Source organism: Astatotilapia calliptera, chromosome 14 (genome assembly GCF_964374335.1).
Source record: "Astatotilapia calliptera chromosome 14, fAstCal68.1, whole genome shotgun sequence".
NCBI lineage: Eukaryota > Metazoa > Chordata > Actinopteri > Cichliformes > Cichlidae > Astatotilapia > Astatotilapia calliptera.
Window position 1 is genome coordinate 8,295,252 of NC_137435.1, and position 13,723 is coordinate 8,308,974.

General features: G+C 45.5%; 1 protein-coding gene across 1 annotated transcript in view; it reads right to left on the bottom strand.

Annotated features, from left to right (window-relative positions):
• gbe1b (glucan (1,4-alpha-), branching enzyme 1b) overlaps nucleotides 1-13,723 on the bottom strand; it is a 105,522-nt gene that overhangs the window by 30,814 nt on the left and 60,985 nt on the right. Inside the window, exon 13 of the mRNA XM_026193026.2 lies at nucleotides 6,567-6,751. Coding sequence (XP_026048811.2) covers nucleotides 6,567-6,751 — 185 coding nt within the window. The remainder of the gene's footprint in view (nucleotides 1-6,566; nucleotides 6,752-13,723) is intronic.

Sequence of the window (13,723 nt, forward strand, 5' to 3'; positions counted from 1 at the left end):
ACCACATGGAATACGTTGACGGGTTAGCCGATGACGGACCGGAACCATGCAGGAGCGCTGACGGGCTTCAGCCTGGGTTGAAGCCCGCCAGCGCTCCCCAGGAAGACGATGACGTGCTGGACATCGGCCTGGACATCCATGGTTTGTCGGAGGATGAGCAGGAGAGCTCATTGTCGACCCAATATGCCGCCGCTGCTGCGCTGGTCGGCCACGATGACACCTCTCTTTTCTCCCTGTTTCGCCGTGCCGCTGAGAAGCTGCAGGTGGACTGGCCCTCTCCTCCACCAGCTCGGAAGCCGTCGCGGTTTGCGGGTTTTTTCCTTCCACCGGAGCCCGCAACGGCCAAAAACTGCCTCCCCATGTTCCCAGACTTTCTCTGCGAGCTAACAGCGTCATGGGACAAACCTCTGTCTACCCGCGTCACTGTGCCCGGCTATGGACAGTACATGGAATTGGACGGCGCCGAGGGAGCTGGTTTAGCTAACCCACCCCCTATGGAGCCGTCTCTGGCTGCTTATCTGGCCCCGTCCCATAACCATGGTGTCGGTGGCCCCGCAACTCTGCCGTCCAAGCACTGCAGATTCTCGGCCTCGCAGCTGGAGAAGATTTATCGGGCTCAGGCCGGCACCGCTCGAGCCATGAGCTCCGTCACCATGCTCCAGACGTACCAAGCAATGTGCCTGGCGGAGCTTGGATCGCTGGTTCCGGAGGACAGCCCGCTGTCACCTCTTCTTAACGAGGTTAGAGTCACCACGGATTACATCCTCCGTGCGTCTCGCTGTGCAGCGCTCTCCCTGGGCAGAGGGATGGCTTCGACAGTGGTGGCGCAGAGGCACCTGTGGCTGACCCTCTCCGACGTCCCTGATAGAGACAGAGCTGTGTATCTGGACGCACCAGTGTCTGCGGCTGGGTTATTCGGACATTCACTTGAAGCCATTCAGGCTAGATTCGATCTGAGGAAGAAGCAGACGGAAGCTCTGCGCGACATCATCCCCAGACGCCAGCCCCAGCCCAAGCCCACTGCTAGCTCTCACAGGCCCGCCGCTCCTCTGACAGCTGGCAAGAGACCGGCGCCCACTGCTGGAGTGGGAGGGCCGCCGGCGAGAGCACGTACTCCGGCCCGAGCTCCACGCCAGTCGGCCTGGGGCAAAGGCCCTCCCCCGGGCCCCCGACGGGACCCGACGCCCAGGAGGAAGAAGCCTCAGCCCTCCTAGCTGTGATTGCGAGTGGGGAAGGGATCCGGCAGCAGGGAGACGCTGCTCTTACCCCTCTGTTGCCGCACAAGAGGTGCCGCTTAAGTTCTGTTCAGGTTGTCAGCCCCAGAAGGTGCTGCACTTCCCTATCGCGGTCTCCCAAGCACATAACCCCTGCACACGGTTCAGATGTGTTGAATGTTCAAGCGACCACATCGAGTGTTCCCGCTGTTTTTCATTGTTATGCCCCGGAAAAGGTGCACCCAACAAAATGTATAAATGTACATGTTCCCATGTTGCAATCAATAAAGAGTGTTGTTTACTCTCAAACAATCTCAAATGCTCAACCTGCAGGCGAAATGAGCCAGGTCAGGCAGGGGATGCAGTCCCCTGCAGACACACTGGGGGGCGACGGCGCCCCGCCGTCAGTGCTGCAGGCCAGCCGGCTGGCTGCTCACTTCCCTCAGTGGCGCGCTTGCGCCCCCTCTCCGTGGGTGCTGCAAACCGTTGCCATGGGTTACCGGTTGCAGTTCCGGGTCAAGCCGCCTCGTTTCCAAAGAGTCGTGAACACGATTGTCAACCCCGAGGCAGCCTTGGTACTCAGAGAGGAAATACAGGCGCTATTACAGAAGAGAGCAATACGGGTGGTCCCCGCTTCGGAGACGGACAAAGGTTGGTACAGCCGTTATTTTGTCATTCCGAAGAAAGGGGGAGGGCTTCGTCCCATCCTCGACCTGCGAGTCTTGAACACGTACCTGCGAACGTACAGGTTCAAGATGCTAACACTCAGACAGCTCCTGAGTGCAGTCGGCCCGGGAGATTGGTTTGCGACAATCGATCTAACAGATGCTTATTTTCATGTCGCTATACACCCGAAACACAGGCAGTTTCTGAGGTTTGCATTCGAGGGCGTAGCCTACGAATACCTAGTGCTGCCGTTCGGGCTGTCGCTCGCTCCCCGCACCTTTACGAAATGTGCCGAGGCAGCGCTAGCGCCCCTCAGGAAGAGAGGCATCCGCATCTTGGCCTACCTGGACGACTGGGCTCTCGTGGCTTGCTCCAGAGAACAGGCGGAGACGCAGCTGTCGCGGGTTCTGTCACACATTCAGACACTAGGGTTCTCTGTGAACTTTCAGAAGAGCTCGCTAATCCCAGGTCAACAGATCGCTTTTCTCGGTCTGGAAATATGCTCTCTTTCCAGCCGCGCACGGTTGTCAGAGCACAGAGTGGCCGCGTTTCATCGCTGCCTCGCTCAATTTCAGCTGGGACGCAGACTGCGTTTCCAGACGATATTGCGCTTGTTGGGCATGATGGCATCTATGATCGCCGTAGTGCCGCTTGGGCTGTTGAAAATGAGAGCGTTTCAACGCTGGACTCTCTCTCACCGTTTGTGTGCTTCGCGTCACCTCCGGAGGAGGCTGCCGGTAACTGCATCTTGCATGCTAGCTCTCCGTCCTTGGAGGGAGCCCGGGCTACTGCACCAGGGCTCTCGGATTGGGAGGGTGTTGTTTCGCAAGGTGGTGTCCACAGATGCTTCCCTAAGTGGGTGGGGAGCGCTGTGCGAGGGTGCGTCAGTGAGAGGGATCTGGTCCGCGGCTCAGCGCCAGCTGCACATCAACCACTTAGAGCTGTTAGCAGTGTTCTTAGCTCTAAAGCGTTTCCGTCCAGTCCTGCAGGGCCAGCATGTCTTAGTCAGGACGGACAATTCAACAGTGGTGTCTTATATAAACAGGCAGGGAGGAACACGCTCTCTTCCCCTGTTGCAGCTGTCTCGCTCTCTGCTGTTATGGTGCAGTGTTCATTTTCTGACTCTAAGAGCCACCCATGTCCCGGGCCACCTGAACCTGGGGCCGGACCTTCTCTCCAGGGGGGGTCCTCTGGTGAGAGAATGGAGGTTACACCCTTCAATAGTGGCTCAGATTTGGGACCTATTTGGCGAGGCGCAAATAGATCTTTTTGCTTCCAGGGTGAATGCTCACTGCCCCCTGTACTTCTCCATAATCGACCACGATGCACCCTTGGGCTTGGACGCGCTAGCGCACCAATGGCCAGACGTGCTCCTGTATGCATTTCCCCCAGTGGAAATGATATCTCCAATTCTGGAGAGGGTGCGTCGGCATTCCCTCTCTCTGATCCTGGTGGCCCCTTGGTGGCCCGCGAAGTCGTGGTATGCAGAAATAATCAGCCTGCTTGCAGCAAGTCCTTGGCAGCTTCCTCTCCGCAGGGATCTCCTCTCTCAGGCGGGGGGGGAAGTGTTTCATCCGCGCCCGGATCTGTGGCACCTTCATGCTTACCTGCTGAGAGGTTAAACTTGGTTGCTAAGGGTCTGCCACCTAGTGTGGTAGCGACGATTCAGAGCGCCAGGGCCTCGTCTACTAGAGGCTTGTACGCTTACAAATGGCGAGCCTTCGAGCGATGGTGCCGGGACCGCCACACTCTCCCATTTCAGTGCTCTATTGTGGATGTTTTGACATTCCTGCAGGAGCTGTTGGATAAAGGCCTTTCGTTTTCGACGATCAAGGTTTATTTAGCGGCTATATCTGCTTGTCATATCGGTTTTGACGGGGTGACACCAGGTGCGCATCCCCTCGCCGTGCGTTTTCTGAAAGGGGTTCGCCGGCTGAGGCCCGTGCTTAAGTCCAGTGTCCCTGCTTGGGACTTGTCTTTGGTGCTGGAGGCCCTTTGTGGCCCTCCGTTTGAACCCGTTGAGTCGGTAGATATGAAACTTCTTTCGTATAAGACCGCATTACTTCTCGCTTTGGCCTCGGCGAAGCGAGTGGGGGACCTTCATGCGCTGTCTGTGCATCCTGCCTGCACACAGTTTTCTCCTGATGGCCGCAAGGTCGTATTGCGTCCGAATGCCGCCTATCTTCCCAAGGTCATGCCTGCATCTTATAGTTCTATGGAGTTTGAGTTGCTGAGCTTTTGCTCCCCTCCTTTTGAATCTGAGGAGCAGAGGAGGGTGCATTCTCTTTGTCCGGTGCGTGCGCTACGCACCTACATTGAGCGCACTCGGGATGTGCGTTTGTGTGACCAGTTGTTTGTCTGCTTCGCTAATCCGAATAGAGGTAGAGCTCTGTCCAGACAGGGGCTGTCCCACTGGATTGTAGAAGCTATCTCGCTGGCATACAGCACCGGAGGTTTTGCGTTGCCCCACGGGGTGGGAGCTCATTCCACCAGGGGGATGGCGACCTCATGGGCTCTTTTTAGAGGGGTGCCTGTGGCTGATATTTGTGCAGCGGCTAATTGGGCGTCGCCGCACACTTTTGTGCGGTTTTATCGGTTGGACGTTACAGCCCCTTCGGTGGCTCATGCTGTCCTTTCTGCTGGGTCTACCACTCACTAAGGATGTGGTGGTCCCGTTCCGGTTCGGTGGCTGCTCTGCGGGGCGTGTATATAGGTCCCATACTTATGTGTTGTACCGAGTGAATCGACTGAAAGGGAACGGTTAGTTATGTCTATAACTTCTGTTCCCTGAAGGAGAGGAACGAGGTACAACACAGGGTGGCCCCACTGAGCAGTTGGCTCGGTGAAGAGCGGCTATCGAACTGAGGGATGACGGTGATGGCAGCGGCTATATGTGCGGGCGGGGCCTTGCGCGTGTCATCACACGTCATCTGCCGTAAAGGCGTGAATAAAGGTTTCTTCAGCCAGGACACGCGAGGGCGTGATATCCCATACTTATGTGTTGTACCTCGTTCCTCTCCTTCAGGGAACAGAAGTTATAGACATAACTAACCGTTTTGTCTTTCGGGTGAACCAGTTTTTGTCTGAGCGTGTTGCTGGGTCTGAAATAAACTGGGATGTCGTGCAGGGAGAAAACTCTCCTGAGTTTTTCGGATACACCGGCTACATAGGGGATGACAATGTTGTTGCGTCTGTCTTTCTTATCCTCCCTCGCTGGTGTCTGATCTTCTTTTCTGTGCCTCTTTGCTGACTTTAAGAACGCCCGTTTAGGATAGCCGCACGTTTTGAGTGCTTCCTTTACATGTGTGTGTTCCTTCTTTTTTCCTTCAGGCTTAGAGGGAACATGTTCTGCCCGGTGGTGTAGGGTCCTAATTACTTCAAGTTTGTGTTCCAGAGGGTGATGGGAGTCGAACAGGACCTTAGAACTGAAGAAGCTTCTCGGATGAGAGGTGAAACGTCTTCAAGTAACTTAAAGAAGTCCAGACGCTTTTCTTTGCAAGCTCCTTTGATTGCTATAGTATGTTGAGACACTCAAATGACTATTTAAAGATCAGATGAAAGCCAGATTGTTCCTTAGTGTTCTTGACATAAATACATCTCAACAACCTTTCAGATATTTGTTTGGCAACAAAACGCACAAAATGAAAGTCTAATCACATATACATGCTCTTTGACCCTCCATAAGACACATACTGCTAAATCTGGCTGTAGAGCACAGCACAACTGCTATTACAGAACATCATTTATGTTCGAGATGTCTTAAGTGTACATTATATAGCTGTGACCTACTGTATGATTTTACATTAAATGCACAGAACCAAGAAAAACAGCACTCACAGTATGCCGCAGGTCAGCTCTCGTGCCAAATGTATTCACTTTCCCTGCCAGTAGCATCATTTACGATCAGCATTCCTTCTCATTTACCCAGCAGGCAGCACACAAATCAGTAAGGCTGTGCTTTTCCTTTGCCTTACCTCCAAAGTTCTGTCTCTCATCTACTTCTAAAGGATGTAGGAGCCTCCAGTAACTCAGAACACACTTTTGACTGATAGGCCAATATGCAGAAATTATCCGTGTGAACCAGGCATGTCTCTAATTATGCCCTCTGATATTTTTTTCTACTCTGCTGCATTTGTATGTCTGTCGAGCAGCACTCCGCAGGACAGAGTGTAACATAGCAAGGTGAAGTAGCTTTAATCTGGGGACTGATTCCCAGGGATGTGAGGGAAGGTATTTTTGAATCAATTACACACACTCACTTCTAATCCCTGTCAATTTAGCCAAAGTCTCCATTTGCATTATCCCATTACTTTGCTACCAGCACCTCAAGAGAAAAAAAAACACATTTTTTTTCCTTCTCCCAGAGGCTTCAAACGCAGGCAAAGACACAAGCTTCAGGAAATCTATTACTGTTCAACCTGACAGCAGCCAGAAAAACAAGACATTTACAAAATGAACTCTAATGTGTGCAGGGAAACTTTACAGGTATGTGAAGATAGTGAGCTGAGACTACATTTAATCTTGAAGAAAATAAACCTTTATCAGACTTATAAACAGCTGGTTGAGAAACGACGGGCTATTATTGTATATGTGTTTGAAAAGTTGCTGCAGCGATTTCTTTTTTTTGCCGTTTCATCACATTGCGTGCATAAAGCCTACTGTACAGTCAACGTGTGACGTTCTTACAGGTGGAGCTGCCAGCCAGCCGTACTTGTCTTCAGTACGGTTCATGTCCCGGTCAAAGGCATAGAGCTGACAGTAGCGCAGGTGATCCATATCTACCAGGTTAAACTGCCGCCGGGCATAGTGGTAACTCTGATTGTTGCCCTCTCTGGGGAAATCCAACCACTCAGGATGGCCAAACTCATTTCCTGCAACACAGAAAGTTTTATTAAAAAAGGTACATAATGAACGGAAAGGCACAGTCTTTGAATCAAAAGACCCTATTATACTGTCCTATATAAGGTGCATTTAGGGTTTTGTGCAATTTTTAACAAGATAGAAAAATAAAAAGATAGAGATCACACTTTTTTCATAACCTGACCAGAAGATACTTACTTTCCTGTTTTAAAGAGAGCTAAATTTCACCAAGTGACAATCATCTTATAACCCAAGAATCTGCCCCAAATCCAGTAGCTTTCATTTGAGCTTCGCCCTTTCAATTTGTGCAAAATGAATTCACCAGGATACATTTTCATCATTAGAATTTAAATCTCAGTTCTTCATAACAACATGAATGTTTCAACTTGGTGTTAGAACCAATACCAAGAGCTATTCAACTCGCACACAAATGAGACTATAATAAACAGATTCATCACTTGCTCATCGCTGTTTAATTCGTGTTTGTGAAAACAATATCTAAATTACTGTCTTATTCTGCCACCTTTCAAATGCCTGTTTGTTCATTTCATCTTTTCCTCATCTTTCACTTAATTAGGAGAAACAAGCTGGAATCTTCGGACTGCGCGCATTTAGCAAAACAGAACACACTCGGTGGAACTTTTCTGATAACAGACCTGATGCTACTATCAAGACACGCCAGAAAGGAGATGAGATAATGAATCCGTCACTGGGTGTCATGACAACATCATAAAACAACAGCCAGGATAATTGAATTCCTGGCAGTAAAAGAAAGACAAACCAGAGACGGAAGATGATGGCAACAAAAATAAATAAATAAAAACGAATAAATAAGGGGGGGGGGGGGGGGGGGGACCCTGAGTGATGGGATGAAGTGGAACAGACAGGGACTGACAGCAGATTTTAATGAAATACATTATGTAGGTGTTAAAGTAGTAGCAAACAATAAGACATGAACTGCCAACAGAACAAGCACACTGCAGCACTTGCCGAGGAATTAGGGCAGCAGAGAGAGAGAGAGAGAAAGTGAGAGAGAAAGTGAGAGAGTGCTTTTTCTTCTGACATCTGCATGAATAACAAGCCTCCCACACAAGTGAACTTGAAATGTTAAGGAGAGAATTACACCTCAGCACCACCAGTCAAAAACAGACTTTCTTCCCTGCACTCAACCAAGAGGATTGTGTACACTACTTTATTGAATTGTACTAATATTTCATATATTAAAAGCACAAAACCTATACTTCATTTAGTTGGAGATTAGTGAGAAAGTCAAACATTGCGCGCTGCATGGATTTGACTTTAAGTGTTTATTGTGCAAAAAGTGCACAAACCAAAGTTGAAACCTTTTATTTCCCATATGTTAATGCTGAATACTGTAATGAAAATGGTGACTACAGTTTTAGTATTCAATGAGATTTAGTTACTGCAAATTGTTTTAATTCATTTATTTTTCTCAGTATTATTGTACAGGGTGTGTATCAAAACTTTTAATTTTACACCAGTTGACCAGTCCATTTTTCAGATCTCATGGTCACAAATTACAATAGTAAGTAGGTGGAACATATAACACTATAAGGGTGCAGAAGTGCTAGTTAATTTTGTGGCAAACAAGTATAGTGTGCCACCTTGGACACCAAGGTCCTGTAAACTTCTTCAGAGATTTTGGTCCATATTGACATGCTGATATTCTCAAAGTCACTGCAGGCTGACCATTTGTACATTCTTGATTATGCAAATTTCCAATTCTACAAAGATCCTCTATTGGATTTAGTTCTGATAACTGTGGAGGCCATTTGAGTAGAGGCTGTGCTGTTTAAATAATGTTCAGTTAGTACTAAGGGACCCAAAGGAAAATATAGAAAATATCCACCACAGGCAGCTTAAACTCTTTTTGGACACCAAACTCTGACCCTGCTATCCAAATGTTACAGCAGAAACTGACTCATCAGACCAGGAAACATTGTTTCAGTCTTTTGTTGTCCAATTTTTGCTCAGCCAGTGTGAGTTGTAGCCTAAGTTCCATGTTCTTAGCTCACAGGAATGACACCTGCTGTGGTCTTCTGCTGTTGTAGCCCATCAGCTCTGACTTCACGTGTTGTGCATTCAGAGATAGCTTGATTGTATGGCCCAGAGAACTGAAACTCACTGGATACTTTCTCTTTTTTGGACCACTCTCTGCAAACACTAGAGATAGTTGTGTGTGAAAATCCCAAGAGAGCAGTCGTTTCTGAAATAATCAGATCACCTCATTCAATACCACATTTTCTTTCAAATTGTGATGCTTGGTTTGAACTTCACAAGGTCATTGTAATACTCACACCCCTAAATACATTGAGTTTCTACCATGTGATTGGTTGATTACAGTAGATATCTGTGTTAATGAGCAGCTTTGTGAGGATCTATTCTGTACCTCATTAGGTGGCCAGAAATTGTATACAGGTGATGGCTTAGTTTCTTTTGGTGTTGATCTTGATTCTGTTTACTGATTAATGAACAGATCCTGCATTGTAGATCTACTGAGATAGGTTTCTCCACTGTTTGAAACGCCACCCCTGTTTTCACAAACTGAAATTTGCCTACACTGTGTGAGCTATAGACTATAAAACCCTTCTGGAAGGCCATGATGTTGATATCATCTGACTTTGTTTACTCATGTTCATTGCTGATATTGATAATGTCAGTCTTGTTCCAGTCTTGTCCTTACATCACTGGGAATTTTGTATGTGGGTGCGAAAAGTTCCCGAGTGCTCTGAAGTTTAAGAGAATAAACAGCAAAATTTATCCTTGCCACCTTCTTGAGTTTATTTATAACACACCTGAAGCCAGTTTTCATCAGCCTGTGAGCTAAAGAAATCTAGGACTGTGTGAAGGCACTAATACAGGAAGTAAAGGCTCTCCTCTGGACATCATCTTTGGGTTTTTTTTCCTCCTGTCTGTTTTATCAAGACAGCTGGGCAATTCCTCCACTGATGTTACAGCTGCTGTAGGCTATGTCTTGGCCCTGGCCACAGGTGGCAATGGATATGTCAGTTGGCATTAACTGCCCCTAAGCAAAAGGACAAGTTCTTCTGAGTGTTCTTCCTCCACTAGGGAGGCTACCTAAAATGCCAATCTCCCCAGTGATCAGGTGTCGTATGAGTCTTAGGGAAGAAATTGACAGTTTTAAGACCATTCTTAATGCATCAACACAATCGTTTTTCTTTGCTCAATAGTTACACGCCATACGTTTCAAAAACAAACAAAAACAAACCAAAGACACTAACGAGCATTTAACTGAAAGGCTCGGACTAAGTGATGCAAAATGATATAATGCTTTTTGGAAGTGCTCCCACGCAGTAATTTCCACTACAGGATTATTGCTGTGCTGCTAGAAGGCTCGAAGATCACGGTCATTTACTATTGAGTCCTTCCCTTGTCCCTTATTCTTACTCTTTTGATGATATTATGTACTACTGATCATAAGACATCCCAACATATTTGCAGTTTTATGCAAGAGATGTTATTCTTTTCCCATTTGTGGCATTCAGTATGTTGTATTTTCACTATTTGAGTAATTGAAAGATTACAATACACATGAAGATATAGTGCTATCCCCATGCTTTGTAAGTGGAGTTGTTTTAAATAAGCATATTAATGCATTTTCAGTGTAAAGAATGTATGACTTGTATACCGAGAACTGGAATAACATAAAAAAAAAATAATTACATTGTAACTGAGCTGACAATGTAAACTATGGAAGAGAAGACTGTGCGGAATGAAATATATCATTCCCTCATGAAAAGATACATATTTTATTGTACAAATATCATCACAGTAAGCATATAGTAATCTCTGAGCCAATACATGTAAAAAGGCACAAAGCAATACTCTCAAATGTTTTAAACCCCTCAAGGAACTCCTTCGTCAGAAAGAAAGAAAGAAAAAAAAAAATCTAAATTTAGATGTTATTTCACTGTCAAACGTCAATATTTTATGTCTGATGCATAATGTACTATTTTGCTGTATCCACCCTCAGCCTGGCTCGTCAACATCTACAGCACTTTTGAGTTCCTACATGTCCCACAATGATTTTCAACACGCCCAAGGGAAATGGCTCTGTGTTGCAGTATGTTGCATACAGTATGGGTAGGTGTTGGGAGTGAAAGCACCAAAAGAATCATTGTACATTTTTCTGGTGTAGAAAGGGAGAGGAATGGATCAATGCAGTGGCATGCAATGCACAGCTCAGACTGCAAAAAGCCAAAGAACCTGTTGTAATTCATATACCACTGAGAACACATCCACAAAGATACAAGCTACAAATGCTTTACACAGGTATTCCACCATGGGCAATGTGTATCACAGTCACAGTTCAAAGCCAGTTTTGAGTATGTAGTGCACTCACGGTTGCGAAATTATTATCAAAGACCATGCATTATTGAGGGTCCTCCATAAAACATTAGGGCCCTGCAGGCCAAGGCAGAGACACTGGTAGCTCTACTGCACCTTTACAGACTATTTCTAAATGTGACGTTTTTAGCTTCGTGTCAAGACACTAAACCATAAAAAAATAAATAAAATATTGACACTTTTGCAATACATTGCGATTAAAATGAAAGAAAGGAGGAAAAAAGGATTCTAAAGGCATTAACGGCCTCTAAAGCATGATCTCTACTGTCATTTTTGTATTGTAAAGAAACCTCAGTGGCTTTTATTCATTATATAGCACCAATGCAGGTTTACGCAGGATGAAAGTAACAAATATTGATTTTTTGGTAACACCATTATAATTAAAAACAACAACAAAAACTAGCTCATGGCGGAATATCTGTACACAAGATATCCACGTCTCTTAAAGGAAACATCAAAGAATGCAGTGTGCCATAGATAGCCATCTGAAAAAAGGTTTCTGTATATGTACATGTAAATAGAACAGCTAATGTCATCATATACGATATACTGTATGCACAGGCCAAAATGCATAAATGAAACAATTTTAGTATTGTACTATTTGCTGTTTAGGGAAATGACGACTCAATCAAACTGAAATATGAATAATTTCCCCAATTTCAGTCTGAAATGTTGCACATAACTTGACGGTTTTCCAATAGTTTTTCGATGTTTACAGACTCACAAACAATGTGAGTCAGTAAATACGATGTTGAAGTTAATGCAAAAAATATATATTTGGTTTTCGCATTATCAGCAAAGATGTACCATACAGTACATGATGCACAACAGATCACCAAAACTGTGAAATGAATGATAACTTTGTGTGTACACCTCTTGGTCTGCTTATAAGAAATAACAGTGAACTCTAAATGGAATAGAACCCAAAGGAAACAATGGATTAAATTTCTGTTTCAGACAGAAAGAACTTAACCATAGCTCTCAGGACTCATTCTCATCCCTGGGGTATAATACCAAGGTGACTTAATCTCTATACCCTTATAAGGTAGCTGTCTAATGCCTAAACCTGATAAGCGAGTCAATGTGAAAGTAAAAAGCAAGTAAAAATAAAGCATATAAAGCCCCAAACACGAAGGTCCCAATAGGAAGGGGACCACAGTCAATTGCAACTTAGACCACTGACACCACTTTTCCACCCTTCTAACTTAGGTATCTTAAATAGCACCGTTATCGCTAAGCAGCCAATACTGCTGATGCATCAAGGCACCAACGCCAAAGGACACCTTGCGCGTAATGGGGAGACGCAGGAGGCATCTGGCAAGATGGCATTATATTACATGCTGGGATGAGAAAGCATTAGTGAAAGCACAAGTGGAAAAAAATAATTTAAAGAAGCGCTTACACCAGGCTGCACTTGCAATATTTCAGCATCATGTGACTTAATTTATTGCCACAAACTGCACAAATACAACATACAACAGAAATCTTCCCAGAAATGCATAATATTTTACTAACTTTGAGAAAATGTTTCGGTATGAATTGCTTTTTATTTATAAGCCAGCAGCATTAAGCTTTTCTTTGTCATACTTTTTTCCTCTGGCAGCGTGGGTGCCATATGGAAGCAGCGAGGGCACGTTCAAACACCTGCATGCACAAAACACCAGGGTTAGAGAAAGAGGGAAAAAAAACGTGATCTGCCTGCTAAGCTCTGTCCTAGACAGCAAAAGCCGGGATACTGGCTGGTGCTTTGATAAAAACTCTTGAAAGAGCTACATTCATTAACGGGATAAGTGCACATGCCTCTTTTGCCTATTTACTTTCAGTTTTCCAGTGTTATTATTTTATAAAGTCTAGTGGAGATGATTGGTTTCCTGGAGAAATTGATTCAGTAACCTGTGGAAGCTTTTGACTCTTCTTTGATTTCAGCTTTAAAGAAACACATTAGACACACCTCCATTAGGTAATCATTTTCCTCTCTTCTACGATAACACGGCAAAGTTCCTCCCATATGCCCGCATTAATCACCATGATAATCACCTTCCTCTACCTCCTCACAGCTGAAATAAACCAGATAGCACATTCTGTTCAAGGATGAAATATGATGGATTCTCACCCTAATAAGCCACAATGTAGCTTGCCATCACTAGTGTGTGAATGTGTGTGTGAATGGGTGGATGACTGGATGTGTAAAGCGCTTTGGGGTACTTAGGAACTAGTAAAGCGCTATACAAATACATGCCATTTACCATTTAATACACCGATAAACAAAATCCTAATAACGTATGAAAGGCACGCTGTCTCATATAAAATATGGAGACGTGTTTTAGTATTATATAGATGGATTACCTACAAGGATAATACCACAAAGCAAATCTAGATTTGTTGGGTAAACTTCGCAATACCCTTTAATACTCTGAAAAATATAGAAAGCTGGTTCAGTGTTCCACAACTGGGACAATAACTGTATTGGTCCTGCTGCATGCAAGGTTCAACTAATGGATAGACTCTACTTTCCGGTACCCTGCCGTAGACCATCCCAGGGAGGCTAAAGAGTGGGATACAACTAAATTTGGAACATACCGTCCAGCCCTCTT